A 15,000-nucleotide genomic window follows, 5' to 3' on the forward strand; every position below is an offset into this window, starting at 1 on the left:
AGAGGGTCACAGCATGCTGCTGAGACCTGGGTCGTGCCGTCCTGGATGCCCGTCCTGGCTCCGTCCCCCAGCGGTCCGTGAAACAGCCGGTGTGGGGACGTGGGCCCCGGTCTCTTTACTTTGCTCCATCTTTGTCCAGCTCCTTCCGTATTGTCTGAACTATTTTCCTTAGTCTGAAGCCCTCCTGCTTCGTGAGACCTCCTCTGTCCTTGCTCCTCATGTGCGATCTGGCCGAGCTGGAGAGCTTCTCCGTGTCAGAGAGGTAGTCCTCCACTCTGGCTCCTTTCACGTTCTTGCTTTTCTTCAGATACTCCTGTATCTCCGCCACGCTGTATCCTTCAGAGTCCTTACGGCTGCCGGCCTCGTGTTTAGAGGGCTCACTTTCAGCAGCAGCGTCTTTCTCCAGACTGGATTCAGCGTCTTTCTCCAGACTGGATTCAGCGTCTTTCTCCAGACTGGATTCAGCGTCTTTCTCCAGACTGGATTCAGCATCGTTCCCCAGACTGGATTCAGAGTCCGTCTCTAGACTGGGCTCACTCTCAGCAGCACCTACACTTGCTGCCATCGCCACTTTCTTGGCCTGTGAATTGCCACGACTTTCCCCCTTCTTTCTCTTCAGCCGAGGAACCTTGAGCTGCTCCTCGTCTTCCTCCATATCTACCTCACTACCGTCCTCCACCTGTCCTCCAGTACTCTTCCCCACTCCCTGCAGCCCACTTGGCCCATCCACCCTCACCTCTTGGGCCACCCCCGTCTCCTCCACCCTCACCTCCTGGGCCCCACCCGTCCCCTCCACCCTCACCTCTTGGGCCACACTTATCGCCTCCCCCCTCACCTCCTGGGCCACACCTGTCTCCTCCACCCTCACCTCCTGGGCCGCCCCCGTCCCCTCCACCCTCACCTCCTGGGCCACACTTGTCTCCTCCACCCTCGCCTCATGAGCTCCACTTGTTCCCTCATGTCCATCCTGCTTGTCCCCTCTGCCCTCCTCCTCAGTGCCTTTCTGGTTCTGGTCCTCATGAGACCCGGTTTCCCCCGGACACTCTCTGCTCATATGCCCTTCTTTCCCACAGCTGTAGCATTTAAACTCATCAGTCTTCGCAAAAATGACATAGTCAAAGTCCTCCACAGTGATTTTGAACACGAGGTTCACCTCCCTGCTCCTGTTGCTGGGGATCATGCGGACCTGTCTCCTGTGAGACACTACGTGTTTTAACAGCGGGGACTTAAACCCAGAGGACATTCTCCTAACCGGAGACACCACCTTCCCGTGTTTGGCCAGCTCTCTGATGATGTCCTCGTTCCTAATGAACGGAGGAACGTTCGATACGGTGACTGTTACTGCCGGTGAGCTGAGAGCGTAAGCGGGTAGGAAAAGCTCGCCCACCTCGACCCCGGTCTCCGCCACCACTTCCGCAGCTTCTACGCAATCTAAAAATACGACCACAGCGCTGTTCATCCGTGATGCGGACTTCACGCTGCTGTGGCCGATAAGATCACCTACTGCCAGACTGATCTGCTCTACCGAACACCCGAACAGCGGCGGGATCCGCACCCCGTGCTTCCTGGTCAAGTCAATGAGGCTCATGGCGGCGCCTCGCCGCCGACAGCTCGCGCTGATCGGCTACAAACACCCCCAAACAAAGTCCCTAAAAGTGCACACACACCCCGTGAACCCTCCACACTACACTACACTATCATCCCCAACATTACCCAACGAAGAAAAATGTCGAAAAACACGTTAATTCTCGCTCTCAAAAACTCCGCTCCTGCAGCTCCGCACACCTCCGTCCACTCAGAGAGACAGAGAGAGAGAGACAGAGACAGAGAGACAGACAGAGAGAGAGAGACAGACGGAGAGAGAGAGAGACAGAGAGAGACAGAGAGACAGACACAGAGAGAGAGAGACAGAGAGAGAGACAGACAGAGAGACAGACAGAGAGAGACAGAGAGAGAGACAGAGAGAGAGAGAGAGAGACAGAGAGAGAGACAGACAGAGAGACAGACAGAGAGAGACAGAGAGAGAGACAGAGAGAGAGAGAGAGAGACAGAGAGAGAGAGAGAGAGAAAGAGAGAGAGAGAGAGGGGTTCTGCTAAACAGGAAGTGACCGTATCTGGACTGAGGAGGAGTGACGTAGAGACGCCGTATACGTCTCTGGTGTCGACCTGTCAATCACTGTGTAGCCCCGCCCTAAAGCATCCCCTGCTTTATGGTCTGTGTGACTCTAAATGGACCATAATGTACTAAATGAACATCATGCTGTATTGAAGAAGACTTGAAACTAGAGATTGAGACATGAACTCATGTTTACAATGTTTACTGAGGTAATAAATCAAGAGAGAAGTAGAGTCATTTTCTATAGACTTCTATACAACCAGAGGAGTCGCCCCCTGGTGGACACTAGAGACACGTCTGTGCATTGTGTGTATTATCTGTATTTTGTGTGTATTCGGACCTGGGAGTCTCGGTTGCAGTGCTCCGAGGTGAGCATGAGCCCGGGCAGGTTGCTGGGCAGGTCCAGCCGCCTGAAGTACCAGACCAGGTTCCAGTAGATGATGGGATGATGGTCCACCACGTCGGCCTCCGTGATCACCGGGTCGCCCTCGTTCTCCAGCAGACTCTCCAGCTCCTTCCACAGCACCAGCGGGCTCAGGTAGGGCACCGTCACCGGCTCGGGGTTGTGGAGCCGCCACTCCACGCTCAGCGGGTCCTGGGCGGGACGGGAAGAAGACAAAGAGGTGAAGGTTTCAGAGCTGACTGATCTTCTTTTCTCTCTGTGGTCTTGATCTTCACTGTAATATAAAAATGAAGTCTTTCACCTCTGTAGAAACAGATCAAGACGAGAAGCAGAGAGAACTCAAACATGTCTTCAGTGCACAATAACACAGTTATGATGACATGAATTACTCGTTGGATTTCTTTGATCATATATTTTAGAAAAATGGGAAAACACTGGAATCTATACATCAAACATTTCTCCAAGTGTTTTTACCAATGTTGGGAAATAAATGGAGGCTCCACGTGTTCTATATATTGAACTGTTCACATGTTTACAGCCTCCACTTCCAGCCTGTTCACTTCCTCAACTTCAGTCAAAGTGTCTCTGATTTGTTGTCACATGACTGTTGGTCTCAGATGAATCATGACTTCATAGTTTCTCTGAGGAGCTCACAAGTTAATGTTTCTACACAATCTGGTTAAAGTCAACGCTTTATTGGAGGAGACATTCATGATGAAACATGATGAAACATCATATTGTTAAGCTCCATTTTAGCTGCTTTTTCTGACAGAAGTGTTCGTTACACATGATGTGTTCAAGGACCCTGGGCCATGATAAACGGCGTTGTTTTGGTGATTGTTTAAATCCAATGCTTTGCATTTGATCGGGCCATGAATCTAAACTTCCAGTTTCTGCTGATTTCTTCTCTTCTTATTCAACTCTTTCAGTTGTCTGGTTGAACCATCGGACAGCGTTTTGTTCTGCACGTACTGAACTAAAGAACATTTATTGGTAAAGAGACTTGCTGGAGATAAAAGCATCAGTTCAGACATAAAGAGTCGTCTGACTGTAACGACTTGTGGCTGATTACTAACTTCTGAATGGCGGTTTATCTGCTCGCCAAAACATTGAGCAACATGTGCCTTTTTATTGTCCAGCATTGAATGATGGAAAGACTCTGTCAACATGAGATGTTTCAGTGTCGGCGTACCGCGGTCTCGTTCAGGCGGCTGGGCAGGCTGCCTGACGTCGGCACACAGCGGGTGAGCGGCGGCGCTTCGTCCAGAGGACCGACGGCGCTGACGCTGCGAGCCATCGGCGCTCCGGGGGACGGAGAGCCCTGCCGGCGCTCCGAGGGGATGCCGAACCCCGGCGCTCTGGTGGATCCAGTCCTGTGAGGATTGTCACAGGTTTTAACAGATATGCTTTTAATTTAGTTTCGTATTTGTTCTAATCTACCCAAGATCCTCCTCAGTGTTAGTGGTTGGTTCATTGTTTAAAAATAAAAACATTTCGTGAATCTTAATGAGTGCCTTCATCATTTCAAGTGTTAATTGTAAAAAGAAATGTAATCTTTTATTTTACTCGTTAACACAAACACAACTCATCACATTCACAACAATTAACAAATCACGAGAAGCTGCGACTTTGTTTTAGAATAAAAGTGTTTTCATTCTGCAGAACAGTGAGTGAAGATAAAATAAATGAATCCAGATGTTTCAGGCCTCAGCTGTTTTCTAGTTGTATTGAATCCTTCATGCTGCCTTCAAACTCAGTAGAGATTCACACCTACAAACTCAACATCAGGCGTGAGTTTAAAAGCTAATTGGTTAACTCAAACTCCAAACAAAGAAAGAAGTTCTGAATTGAAGAAAACATTTGGAAATCACATCAAAAAGATTTTTAAGGAAAACATTTTCTGCATTTCATTCTATTTGCAGGGAGATAAAAACACATTTTAAACCAAAATATTATATGATATATTATAGGTCATCTGAAAGTAGAGATGTTGATGAATGAATGACGGCGTCTTCTTGTTTCCCTGATTGATCTACAAGTTATTAAAGAATAAAGCAAACCAAACAGAAGAGTGATGTCAGGACCAGCGTGTAAATACCTTCCACTCCCCGAACACTCCTGGACAGCAAGCACAGGGGAGGGAGGGAAGACGGCCGTCGTAGGACACGGAGTGGACAAGGTGGACGTCCCCGTGTCCAGACCTGTGGAGGCCGAGTACGACGAGGTCATGGCCTCGTCCACCGACGGGCTGCCCTTCAGGAACAGCCTGCGGAGGAGAGGAGAGAGGGAGGAATCGTACAGAAGGGTCGAAGATTAACAACCGAGGCAAATACATCTTATTCAGCTTAAAAGCCTCATTTAACAGACGCTAAAAATACATTTTCAGCTTCAACAGGAAACATGAACAAACTAGAATCCTTCACTCTCAGAGATTTCTGTTTCTGTCTGCCGGATGAGCCGAATGCTGCATTCCTGTGTAGTAGGAATAATCAGAAAAATGAGTTCCAGACTCAAAATCCCAGAAGTCTGAAGAAAAAGTTTGATTCACGAGTTGACGCGATATTATGCAGAAACATGGCGGACAAAAAGTAAATTTCAATGGAAGGAAACATTTTGCATATGATCCAGAAACAAAGAGACTCAATAACCCGTCACACAGCGGGAGAGTCGTGGTCTCGTACCTGCCGGGTCCTCTCATGTCCCTGATCTCCACGTTGAGGAAGGGCAGGAAGGGGTTCCCACAGAAGGGACAGGTGGTGTTCAGGTTGGAGTCGTCTGCCGTCCAGCCGGCCATGATCTCCTCGTCGTACACGAGGCAGTCGCACGTCTTACAGCGAGAACAGCTGGAGATCAGCAGCTGGAAATATATAAATATATATATTTACATATATATATTTATATATATATATATAGCGAGAGAGAGAGAGAGAGAGAGAGGCTGAAATAATTGGGATCAAGATTTTTAATAATAACCTGGTGAAACAAAACCTAATTCTCAGTTATATTCTGCAACGACCACCTCTGTCGTTTTGTTTTTGTTTTTATCTTAAAGGCATGATTGTATGAGGTTCTACTGCAGTAGAGTTTATAGAAACAGACAAATCAATGTTCCGCTGTGGGCGTATTCTAGAATCGATATCAGTTTCAGTTTTAAGCTTCATTTAGAATGTTTTCTCCTCTTTACTTGGTGTTTAAAAGCATTTTGAAAATCAAACTCATTATTTCTGCCTTCCTGACGGTTGCATCTTGAACTACTGCGTCTCCACTTGTCCTCCGTGTCGTTTTACCTCCATGGCGTAGTTGTTGAAGATGCTGGTGCTGCTGGTGTAGCGTGACGAGCCGAGGTCCGACCTGTCTGGCAGACGGAAGCCGGGAGGAGAGAGGACGCATCCTGCAGGAGGGAGATGGGAGTTATGTTTATGTTGTTTTGGCTTTTCAATAAATGATTTAACAGACTGTTTCTGTCTCATTGTTTGTCATTAAGCGTAATGGTCAAGAATGAATGTTGAATCGAGAGAGAGAGTCATTTTGGTTGGAAAAATCAGTCACAAAGTAAAACGTATTTTGGGTAATTTGGTCATATTAATGAACCATCAAGGAGTAGGAGAGTCAAAAGACTCATTGCACTGCTTTGGAAAGGTACAGATTAGTGGTACGTTGATGGGAAAGGCCGCCACGAACAGTGTGCCAAATACGGGGGGGGGGGGGTATTGACAGTTCAGATCCCCTGAAAACCTCAACAGCAAAATGTGTGGGGGTCTCTAAAAAGACATCTATAAGACAATTATTTGTCACTTGCAATTGACACTAAAACGTATTTTAAAATGTATAATTGTTCAAACTGCTTGAACATTTATTCACAAATATGAATCGTGAGAGACGATTGATTCTCTGTTACTGACACAAACAGGTTGAGGCGAGTCTGATCCGGTGTCTCTCGTGAGTATTTACTTCTACGTTCTTTTCTTTTTATTGTTGTTAGTCTTCCATCACATAACCTTTGCTCCTATGTTCTACGTCATGTGTTCACCCTAAATAAAAATGGTGAAGAGAAACTAACAAGGCTGTTATGATAATGTTTCTTCCTCTCTTCCGTTACCAGGGAGCAGAGATGTGGGTCTCCCCAGGCTGGAGCCTGCAGAGGGGCTGTCCAGTCTGCTGCGTCTGGGGCTCCTGCGGGGCCCCGCGGGGCCGTTCCTCTGCGGAGAGATCACGGAGCCCTCGGACTCCCCGCAGTCCTCCTCGTCCAGCAGGGAGGAGCAGTCCGGATCTCCGACACCGAGGGAGGACACGCTGAGGCGGTCGCTGTGACCGTCCTGGATGAACGGAGGAGAGCCGGCAGGTTAACGTCGTCACAAACACACAAGGGTCTGATCCTAAAACTATAGCACTCACACTAACGGTGGACCAGGTCTCTGGTCTCTGTACCTTGGTGGGCGTGGTGTATGTGGCGAGACGGGAGTACCAGCGGCTCGCCTTCTCTGCCACGCCTTTCCCAGCAGAGACCATGCTGGTTTTGAACACGTCGAGCGTTGGTGTGAGCAGAGTGTCCAGAGCGAAGGAGGAGGACGAAGGCGACGCCAGGCTCCCCCGGTCCGCCCGGTCCCTGCAGGGGCTGGGTCGAGGGCTGGCGCTGGGCGTGGTGCTGGAGCTGCGGCAGGAGGGAGAGGACAGCAGACGCTGGCGTGGGACGGGCCGGGAGGGCGAGGGCGGGTGGAAGGTGCGTGAGCGCGTTACTCCAGAGGCCCTGATGGGGGAGCCGTGGGGCAGGCTGGCTCTGCGGGGGGCCGAGTGCGAGGACGGGTGGAGGAGGAGCGGGCCGGCCAGGTCCTGCAGGTCCAGACTGGGCGTGCGGCTGCTCAGCGGGCTGCCCATGTGGTTCATGTAGAGCTCGATCTCCCGGGCCAGGTGCCTGCGGGCGCTCGGCGTGCCGGCCTCGTCCCCTTCTGGGTACCGGTCCTCATTTGGCTCATTTGTCTGAGACTCCGCCGCCAGCAGGGACAGCGGGTCGTAGCCCGCCTGTATGTCTGTGCGCTTCACGGAGCTCACGCCGCCGTAGCTGACGCTGTGCTCCACAGCTTTCTTATGAGATCTGTTGGAGTTGTGAGAGCCGATGCTCGCCCCCGAGGCGGGTTTGTCTAAATCCAGATCCTCCAAATCAAAAATGGCGTCTGCGTTACTTCTGTCCTCGTCGCTGGAGTCCTGTCCCCCCTCGTCCTCCTGGTCCTCCTCCCTGTGATCCAACCCGCCCAGAGCCAGCGAGCGAGGCCTCCTGCTCTTACTGAAGTTGGCGCCGGAGAGAATCTTCACATCTGCGCCGAGGTGTCCAGCGATCTTATCAGGGTCGGTCTCCCCCTGTCTCATGCCCAGGCCGAGGACGGTGGTGCCGCTGCCGCCGCCGCCCACCGTGTCGCCGCTCAGCCGCCGGCACCGGTCCAGAGCCGAGCCGCTGGCCACCACGTCCTCCAGAGCACTCTTGTGTCTCCTCAGCAGACTGTTGGTGTGGACCTCCCCGATCTCATCCAGGGAGGAGGTGAAGAGGAGACCTGCAACATGGGGAGAGAGAGAGCGAGAGAGAGAGAGAGAAACATGTTGTTTTGGGATCAAGAAGTAAAAGTCACGTTCATTTTCTGCATTGATGTAACAGAAAGCAAAAAACGAATTCGCTGCGTTTAAATCAACTACTTAATTATATCGTTTCCATGCAGCTTTACTGAAGCGATACTTCAATATGAGCACAAAAATACATGAACGGAAACGCGGCTACAGTTAGTTGACTTACTGTTGGAGCACTTCTAGGCTCAGATGGACATTTACTCTCCTAACAATATCAGGTTCTTTTAATAAAAAGTAAATCCTGTGTACATCAGAAACAACCAATCAGTGAGCTTGAAATTCCGTTGCACGTGCTGCACGCTGTTGAAATAATAAAAACTGACGGCTTCGAGTTCTTTTGAGGAGCTATTATACCTGCGCTGGCGGAGCTCTTGGGTTTGCAGGATGAGTCGTTGTACGGGAAGCTGCGTACGATGCCGCGAGGTTTGAAGGAGGAATGAACCTCCACGTCCAGCTGAGGGAGGCAGTCTTCACTCCCCTTGGTGCTCTCCGTCTCCGACACTGAAACAGAAATTACAATTCAAAATAAGTCTGTTCTTTTAAAAGTACGCCTGCAGCTTCAAACACGTCTCTGGTTTACAGGTGAAAATATCACCATGAAACTTCCCCAGTTGATTATTTACTGTTAAATATCATCTTGTTGACATATTAGAGTCAAAGGTTTTACAGAGAGGATTTATGATATCTCTTTGTGTCACTTCATAAATCATACAACACTGTCAACAGACATAAAATAATCCATTTCCTCCATGTTTTTATTATTAAATGTATAAATGAGTCTGTGAGTGATGTGTGAACAAACCGCTCTGTGTGAACCTTCAGCACACAGAGAGGAATGAACAAGTGAAGTTTGGTGAATGTAAGAACTGCTGAAGTGGAGATTTATCATCAGAGTCCTTGAAAGAGACGTTTAGTTACATTACAGACATTTAGAGACTACAGGTGAATATTCACCACTTCATCACTCACATTAAGAGACTCTACAGGTGACTATTCACCACTTCATCACTCACATTAAGAGACTACAGGTGAATTTCTGTCCTCTAGTCTGAAAGAAGACTGATCAGTGCATGAAAACCGATGTTTTTTTTTTGCATGAGTTCTCCTTAAAAAGAAATACGTTGAAGGACAACACACGACTGAAAAGCTTTGATGTTGAGAAACCTCAGAGAATGAATCGTCTCTGGAGGAGAAAGATCAAGGCGGAGGAAGAGGAAATCCTGCGCGGCTGCGAGGAGAACTCGAGGAGAATCATCTTTTTTTCAGACGGTACAGTAGACAGAAATATGAGGTGCTGTCGGAACAGACGGAATACTGACGGGAGCTGCAGTCGCTCTCCTTCTTGTCGTCTTTGGCGGCGGCGGCGGCGTCCTGAGCACCGGGGTCTCCTCTCCGAACCTCCTCTTTGGACAGCGAGTTATATCCCAAATCTGACTGATCCCCTAAACAGAGAGAACAGAGACAGAGAGATGGGCACAAGTCTCTCGATATTAAACCACAGACATATGCGACACAAATCATGGAAAAACTCCGCAGAGGAACACGACAACGTCTCTCAGAGTAGCTGACTGTATGTGACACCTCTCCTATTACTGTCTCCACCGTATCTACAGAAAACCACAGAAAAAGCCTTTTACACAGCTACACTGAGACACACTTCTTCCCTTTCATCTCCTCAGTTGTGGGAGAGGAGGAAGCAGCTGAATGCTCCTCGGGCCACGCAGAGATCTACAGTTACTGTGAGTTTCACAGCTGCTAATGAACTTAAGTGTTAAGCCTTGATAACCCCAGGCCCACTCTTCTGTCTGTCTGCGAAACTTCCCCAGCATTTGTTCCGTTTTTTCATCTTCGTCTCTAAACACAGCATCCAGAGTAGAGATGTACCGATACCAGAACCAATTCACACTGATGATGATCATTACTTTAATAAATAACAAACATTTATATCTATGTGTTCATTTGCTACATTTTGTTTTAAAAAGTAAGGAAAGTAATGTTCAAATCAGTCTCTTCCTCACGGCTGATTGATTAAACACGGTGCTCGATAACTCGGCCGGTACCCAAAGCCCAGGTATCGGTATCGGGACGGAGAAAGTCGGATCGGTGCATCCCTCGTATGGATGCCGAGGAGCGTTTCCATCATCAGAAAGAGAACGTGCCTCTGGGTAATTACTGGCCATAGTTGACAATGACACATCACTCTGTGGTGAAGCGAGAGAACAGAGAGAGAGAGCAGACTGTGCCGGGTAGAGAGACACAAACACCGTGGAGGACAGAAAAAGAAAAGCGTGACGTGAAAGAGGACAGAAAACGTTGCAGCTCAGGTGAGATGAGACGGAGAAATGAGACAAGACATGCAGACTGACAGGAAGAGGATTACCTGGGTGGAGGGTGGCTTCTCTGAGCTCAGAGCCCCCCCGGTGTGGGTGGACCACCGGGGCCCCGGCGCCCACGCCGCAGCCCCCACGGCCGACTGCATGCCAGGGCAACACAGGCAGGGCCAGAGTGAAGGGCAGGGTTAGGGACAGAGCACAGCAGAAACCACACAAGGGAGGGGCATGGATGGACGACGGGGATGATGGGAGAAAACAAACCAGAGACGAGGAAGTGGGGAAAACGAGGAAGAGGCCGGTCGGTGAGTGAAGGAAGGAAGGAGGATACAAAAACAAAATGTCATTGAGAGAGAAGATGTAGAACAAGATGGCTGCCTGTGACAGACTGAGTGAAGGAGCAGGCTGAGAGTACCTGTGCTGGATCTATCGTCAGCGGGGTCTACTCGGGCGGACTCGGTGGCGAAGGGGCCCAGGTTAGTGTCGGCGGAGATATCCAGGCTGCCGTGACTCACGGCGTCCAGGTCGCTGCCATCTGCCCAAAGACAACAAGGCGTTACGCACGGACGCCGGGCGCCAGGTCGGCTTTCTAAAAGAATTATTTTCATCTTTAAGCGTCGACGATTTGATGACAAGAACAAGTCCAAATGAGTTCTACGGTGTTTCTGTGAAGAAACAGCGTGTTGATGGTCTCCTGCTTCTGTGAATTGATTTAAATCCGGTTGAGGCAGCATAAGAGAAATGGCCGTTTAAAAGATTAAAAACACTTTTGCAAAAAGCATCATTCATGAGGCAAATGTCTTCAAAATGCATAATTTAGTAATAATAAATTCCAGTCGCCAGCGTTAAACAGTGACAGTACCACTTTAATTCACGGGTCACAGTGTTTCTGATCACTTTACGAGAGGAGCTCTAAATACTTTAGAACATTTACGTGTAAATTGGTTCTAATTAGAGGAAAAACAAAGACTGACTCGTGTTTCACTTCCAGTTCTTTAGTTTCCTAAACTCCGAAAATGAACTAGACTGTTTAATCTCGTGCACAGCCGGTGAGATTAACGTGCATGAAATGTGAAACTTGATACACGTCATTGAACATATTTGGTGAATTAAGTTTCCAATAATAAATTAACATTAATTTGGGTTTAAAAAGGGTTTAGCTGTTCTTTAAAGAAAGTTCCTCTCAAAGTCAGCACAATTAATACGATGCATGATGTGTGGGATGGGAGTGGAGTTATGGTGTGCTCACACTAAACAGGAACACAATTAAACACAAAGTCTATGCAGAAGACGCAAATGTGACATGACATATTTCAACCAAAGCGAGAAATTCGCGAGACGCTGCGTCACGAAAGCCTTTCAGCGTTGAGATTGTCCTCCTGTCGTCACTGACGTTCTGGAATTAGAAATAGCACATTATATGTTCATACATACGCTGGTACATACACATTTATACACAGACTTCCTGTCGTTGACGGAGCAGCTACGATGTTAGCGTAGCCTAGCACCGACAGAGCTGAACTCCATTCTGAAAACAAGCATTTTAAAAGTTGTTTGCTTGTCGTCTTGCTGACAGAACTGACGAAGCATGAATTCAGACTTTTCACAAATCGGCATCATGATGTAGATATTTCGGCATCCTTTCTATGAGATTATTGCAATTAAATCACAGCATATCTGTTTGTTTTGGGTTCATACCGCCGCAATAAACCAGCCGCTACGTAGTGAACACAGCTGGGTAAAATGGCGGCTTGTGTCTCTTAGTGGTGTGTTGAGAGGAGTGTGTTTCACAGGAGCAATGGTCTCTTTCAAACTCTTTCAGAACAAAGAGCTTACGACTGGTAACAGAGGTTAGCAGGGACTGGGGTTAGCATGCTGGCATGCATGGGATGCTGAGATAGTTTCATAGTTTCACCTTTTCAGCTCAGCTGGCCTTTTATTACAACGGACATATTTGAATTCAAGACATGGGATGTGATGGTAACGTAGGATCTTGCATTGTTTACATTATTGACTTCAATTTGTCCTCCAAGTCGCTGATGTATTTGGATTGTACCAGTCTAACTGATATATTTAACATTGGTTCTTCTTCTTGGATGAAGATCATTCACTTGTATTATGTCAGTTATTTTGTATGTCTTCTTTTTGTTCCCCTACACCACTAAAACTCTCTACATATACCAGCTTTAATACACCCGAACGTGTCACAGAAACCTTTCCGAGCTACAAAAAAGAAACCACATTTTAAGTGGTCATGGCTTTAGAACGATGGATGTTGGTGTTTGATAGAAAGCGGTCCTGAATATTTAATTTGCGGGATCATTGCCGGTCCTCAGACGTGCCGAGCGTTCTCAGTTACCTGACAGAGGACTCTGGGTGAGCACAGCGTGTCGGCGTAGCGCCTGCTTGAACTGCGCTACGCCCAGAATGACGTTCCTCAGCTTCATCCACAGGAAGTAGCCTCCTCTGGTGCTGGAGGGCCACGTGCTCTCCAACACCGCCTGGACACCAGGAGGAGGAGGAGGAGGAGGAGGAGGAGGAGGAAACATATCAGGATAAGATGATAAGGTAAGATCATTATAAGACATTCATTCCTGGGACAAATGACTCTGCAGCAGTCAAAGGTATTTATGGGCTCCAGCTCCAATCGGCAGTGAAGGAAACATGATGCTATGTGCCTCACGTTGAATTTAATTTACAACAAATAAAATCAAGAGGAATTTGGACAACTTATTGTAATTTTAAAACATACAAAACACAATTATTATTCTCTCCGCAAAACAACCAGACTCCAGTCAGAAAACAGTACATTTACCTCGCTGATCATCAATACACTAAAACACACTAAACCTTAACGGAGACTAAAGGAAGTCGTTGTTTGCTCTCCTCAAAGCTACCAGACTCCTTTGACAGATGATCATCAAAACACAATTCATTCAACCACAGAAGCAAAAAGAAAAAAGAAAGAAGTAACCACAAGAAACAAGACAGAACTACAGAAAGTGAGTGAACGAAATCCGACCCATTCCCCGTTCCACATAAAAAAATCATCTTTGAATGAATTTTTCATCAAAGGCGTTTAACTGCGCGGCGTTTTTCCGCTGCACGGTCGCTCTCAGCAACACAAAGGGAAGAGCAGAGGCTCTGCAGCTGCTGGTGGCCAAGTCACGTTCCACAGTCTCTGTCTGCTCCTAGAAAACACTTCAGCAGTCCACTGAACAAAAACAGCATTCTGAGGAGACGGGCCGCCGTCCTGCTCCAGTGAGGGACGTGTTTGAGAGTGTAGCTGCAGGGGATCGTTACTTTAGTCATTAGGGAAACGCAGCGATTCACTGTCTTGCAGAGACTTAGATTAGAAGGTTGATACCGCTCTCATACTTGTTCGTTAAATATGAAGCTGCAGCCAGGAGGTGGTTAGCTTAGCTTAGCATAAAGACTGGAAACGGGGGGGCAGCTAGCCTTTATCTTTGCAAAACTAACAAAATGTCTTTTGTTTTATCTGCACAAAAACAAAGTATGAAACATGTGAACATGTCTGGTTTTACAGGGTGTTCGTTACGCACAATTCATGTTGATAACATCCTTTTTCATGATGTTAGGTTTTGATCAGTCTCGTTATCTTATTGGAGGTTTGTCTGCGGTTGGAAATAAAAAATACTAAAAAGTCTTGAGGTGTACGTCAGTCTTTCCTCATCTAATCCTCATCTAACCGTCATTTTACGCAGTGGATAGTATCTGACATGAGAAATATGTTGATTTCTTTTAACTTGTAGATTGACGCCTCTCTGATATCTGTCGGTCACATATGAAGCTACAGCCGGGACATTAGCTTAGCTTAGCATAAAGACTAGAGACAGGAAATTTCTAGCTCTGAAGCTCTCAACATTATATGTTGTTTCTACGGCTGTCCCCGAGTAGAATTTCTTTTTCGACTAACGCTCGTACGATTAGTTGATTTCATGACAGATCCCTAAAAATGAGTTTCTCCACAAAGAATCACACAGAAGCAGCACTTTAAATCTATGAACAGGGAACAGGTATATTTAAGCTGCAAATGGCGCAGATCACTTCTACGTTGGAGCATCACGGTAGTTTTGAGCTTCTGTTCAGTTTCAGGAGGACTTTAGTTCTGTTTTATTTCTGATTTAGCCGTTTCTTCCTCACTTATTTCACTTCTATTTTAAAGCTAACACCAAAACTATGAAGTCCTCTGACATAAAGAACAGATAAGTGCTTCTGCACAGACAGAATACCTCTCCTCCTCCTCCTCAGACTTCAAAGACCTAAAGAAGCATTAGAAAGTGTCTAACATCGGTCATTACAGCAATGTGAAACAATAAGACGTGTCTTCTGATTAATAAATGTGTAGCTTTGTGTAGAACATCTCATCAGTGTGTGGATGTGTGTGAATGGGTGAACGTTGACATGTACTGTGCAGCGCTTTGAGTGGTTGGAAGACTGGAAAGGGGTTTTATAACGTTTGGCATTTGTTCACTCATTCGTCAAACTTTCAGCAGAACCAGCAGAATACTCTG

General features: G+C 47.3%; 1 protein-coding gene across 3 annotated transcripts in view; it reads right to left on the reverse strand.

The window, feature by feature from the left end:
- Positions 1–15,000, reverse strand: part of LOC306787564 (C-myc promoter-binding protein-like) — a 66,927-nt gene that overhangs the window by 11,793 nt on the left and 40,134 nt on the right. For 2 of the 3 annotated variants that reach the window (XM_079282743.1, XM_079282741.1), the window contains exons 19-30: positions 12,825–12,966; positions 10,881–11,000; positions 10,516–10,608; positions 9,455–9,577; positions 8,490–8,636; positions 6,948–8,065; positions 6,619–6,835; positions 5,807–5,910; positions 5,201–5,376; positions 4,618–4,785; positions 3,712–3,892; positions 2,457–2,711 (exon numbers count right to left, since the gene is read on the reverse strand). In XM_079282743.1, the coding sequence (XP_079138869.1) occupies positions 2,457–2,711; positions 3,712–3,892; positions 4,618–4,785; positions 5,201–5,376; positions 5,807–5,910; positions 6,619–6,835; positions 6,948–8,065; positions 8,490–8,636; positions 9,455–9,577; positions 10,516–10,608; positions 10,881–11,000; positions 12,825–12,966 (2,844 nt within the window). The remainder of the gene's footprint in view (positions 1–2,456; positions 2,712–3,711; positions 3,893–4,617; positions 4,786–5,200; positions 5,377–5,806; positions 5,911–6,618; positions 6,836–6,947; positions 8,066–8,489; positions 8,637–9,454; positions 9,578–10,515; positions 10,609–10,880; positions 11,001–12,824; positions 12,967–15,000) is intronic. The other variant, XM_079282742.1, reaches the window with a different exon arrangement.

The sequence above is a fragment of the Melanostigma gelatinosum genome (assembly GCF_949748355.1).
Source record: "Melanostigma gelatinosum genome assembly, chromosome: 2".
NCBI lineage: Eukaryota > Metazoa > Chordata > Actinopteri > Perciformes > Zoarcidae > Melanostigma > Melanostigma gelatinosum.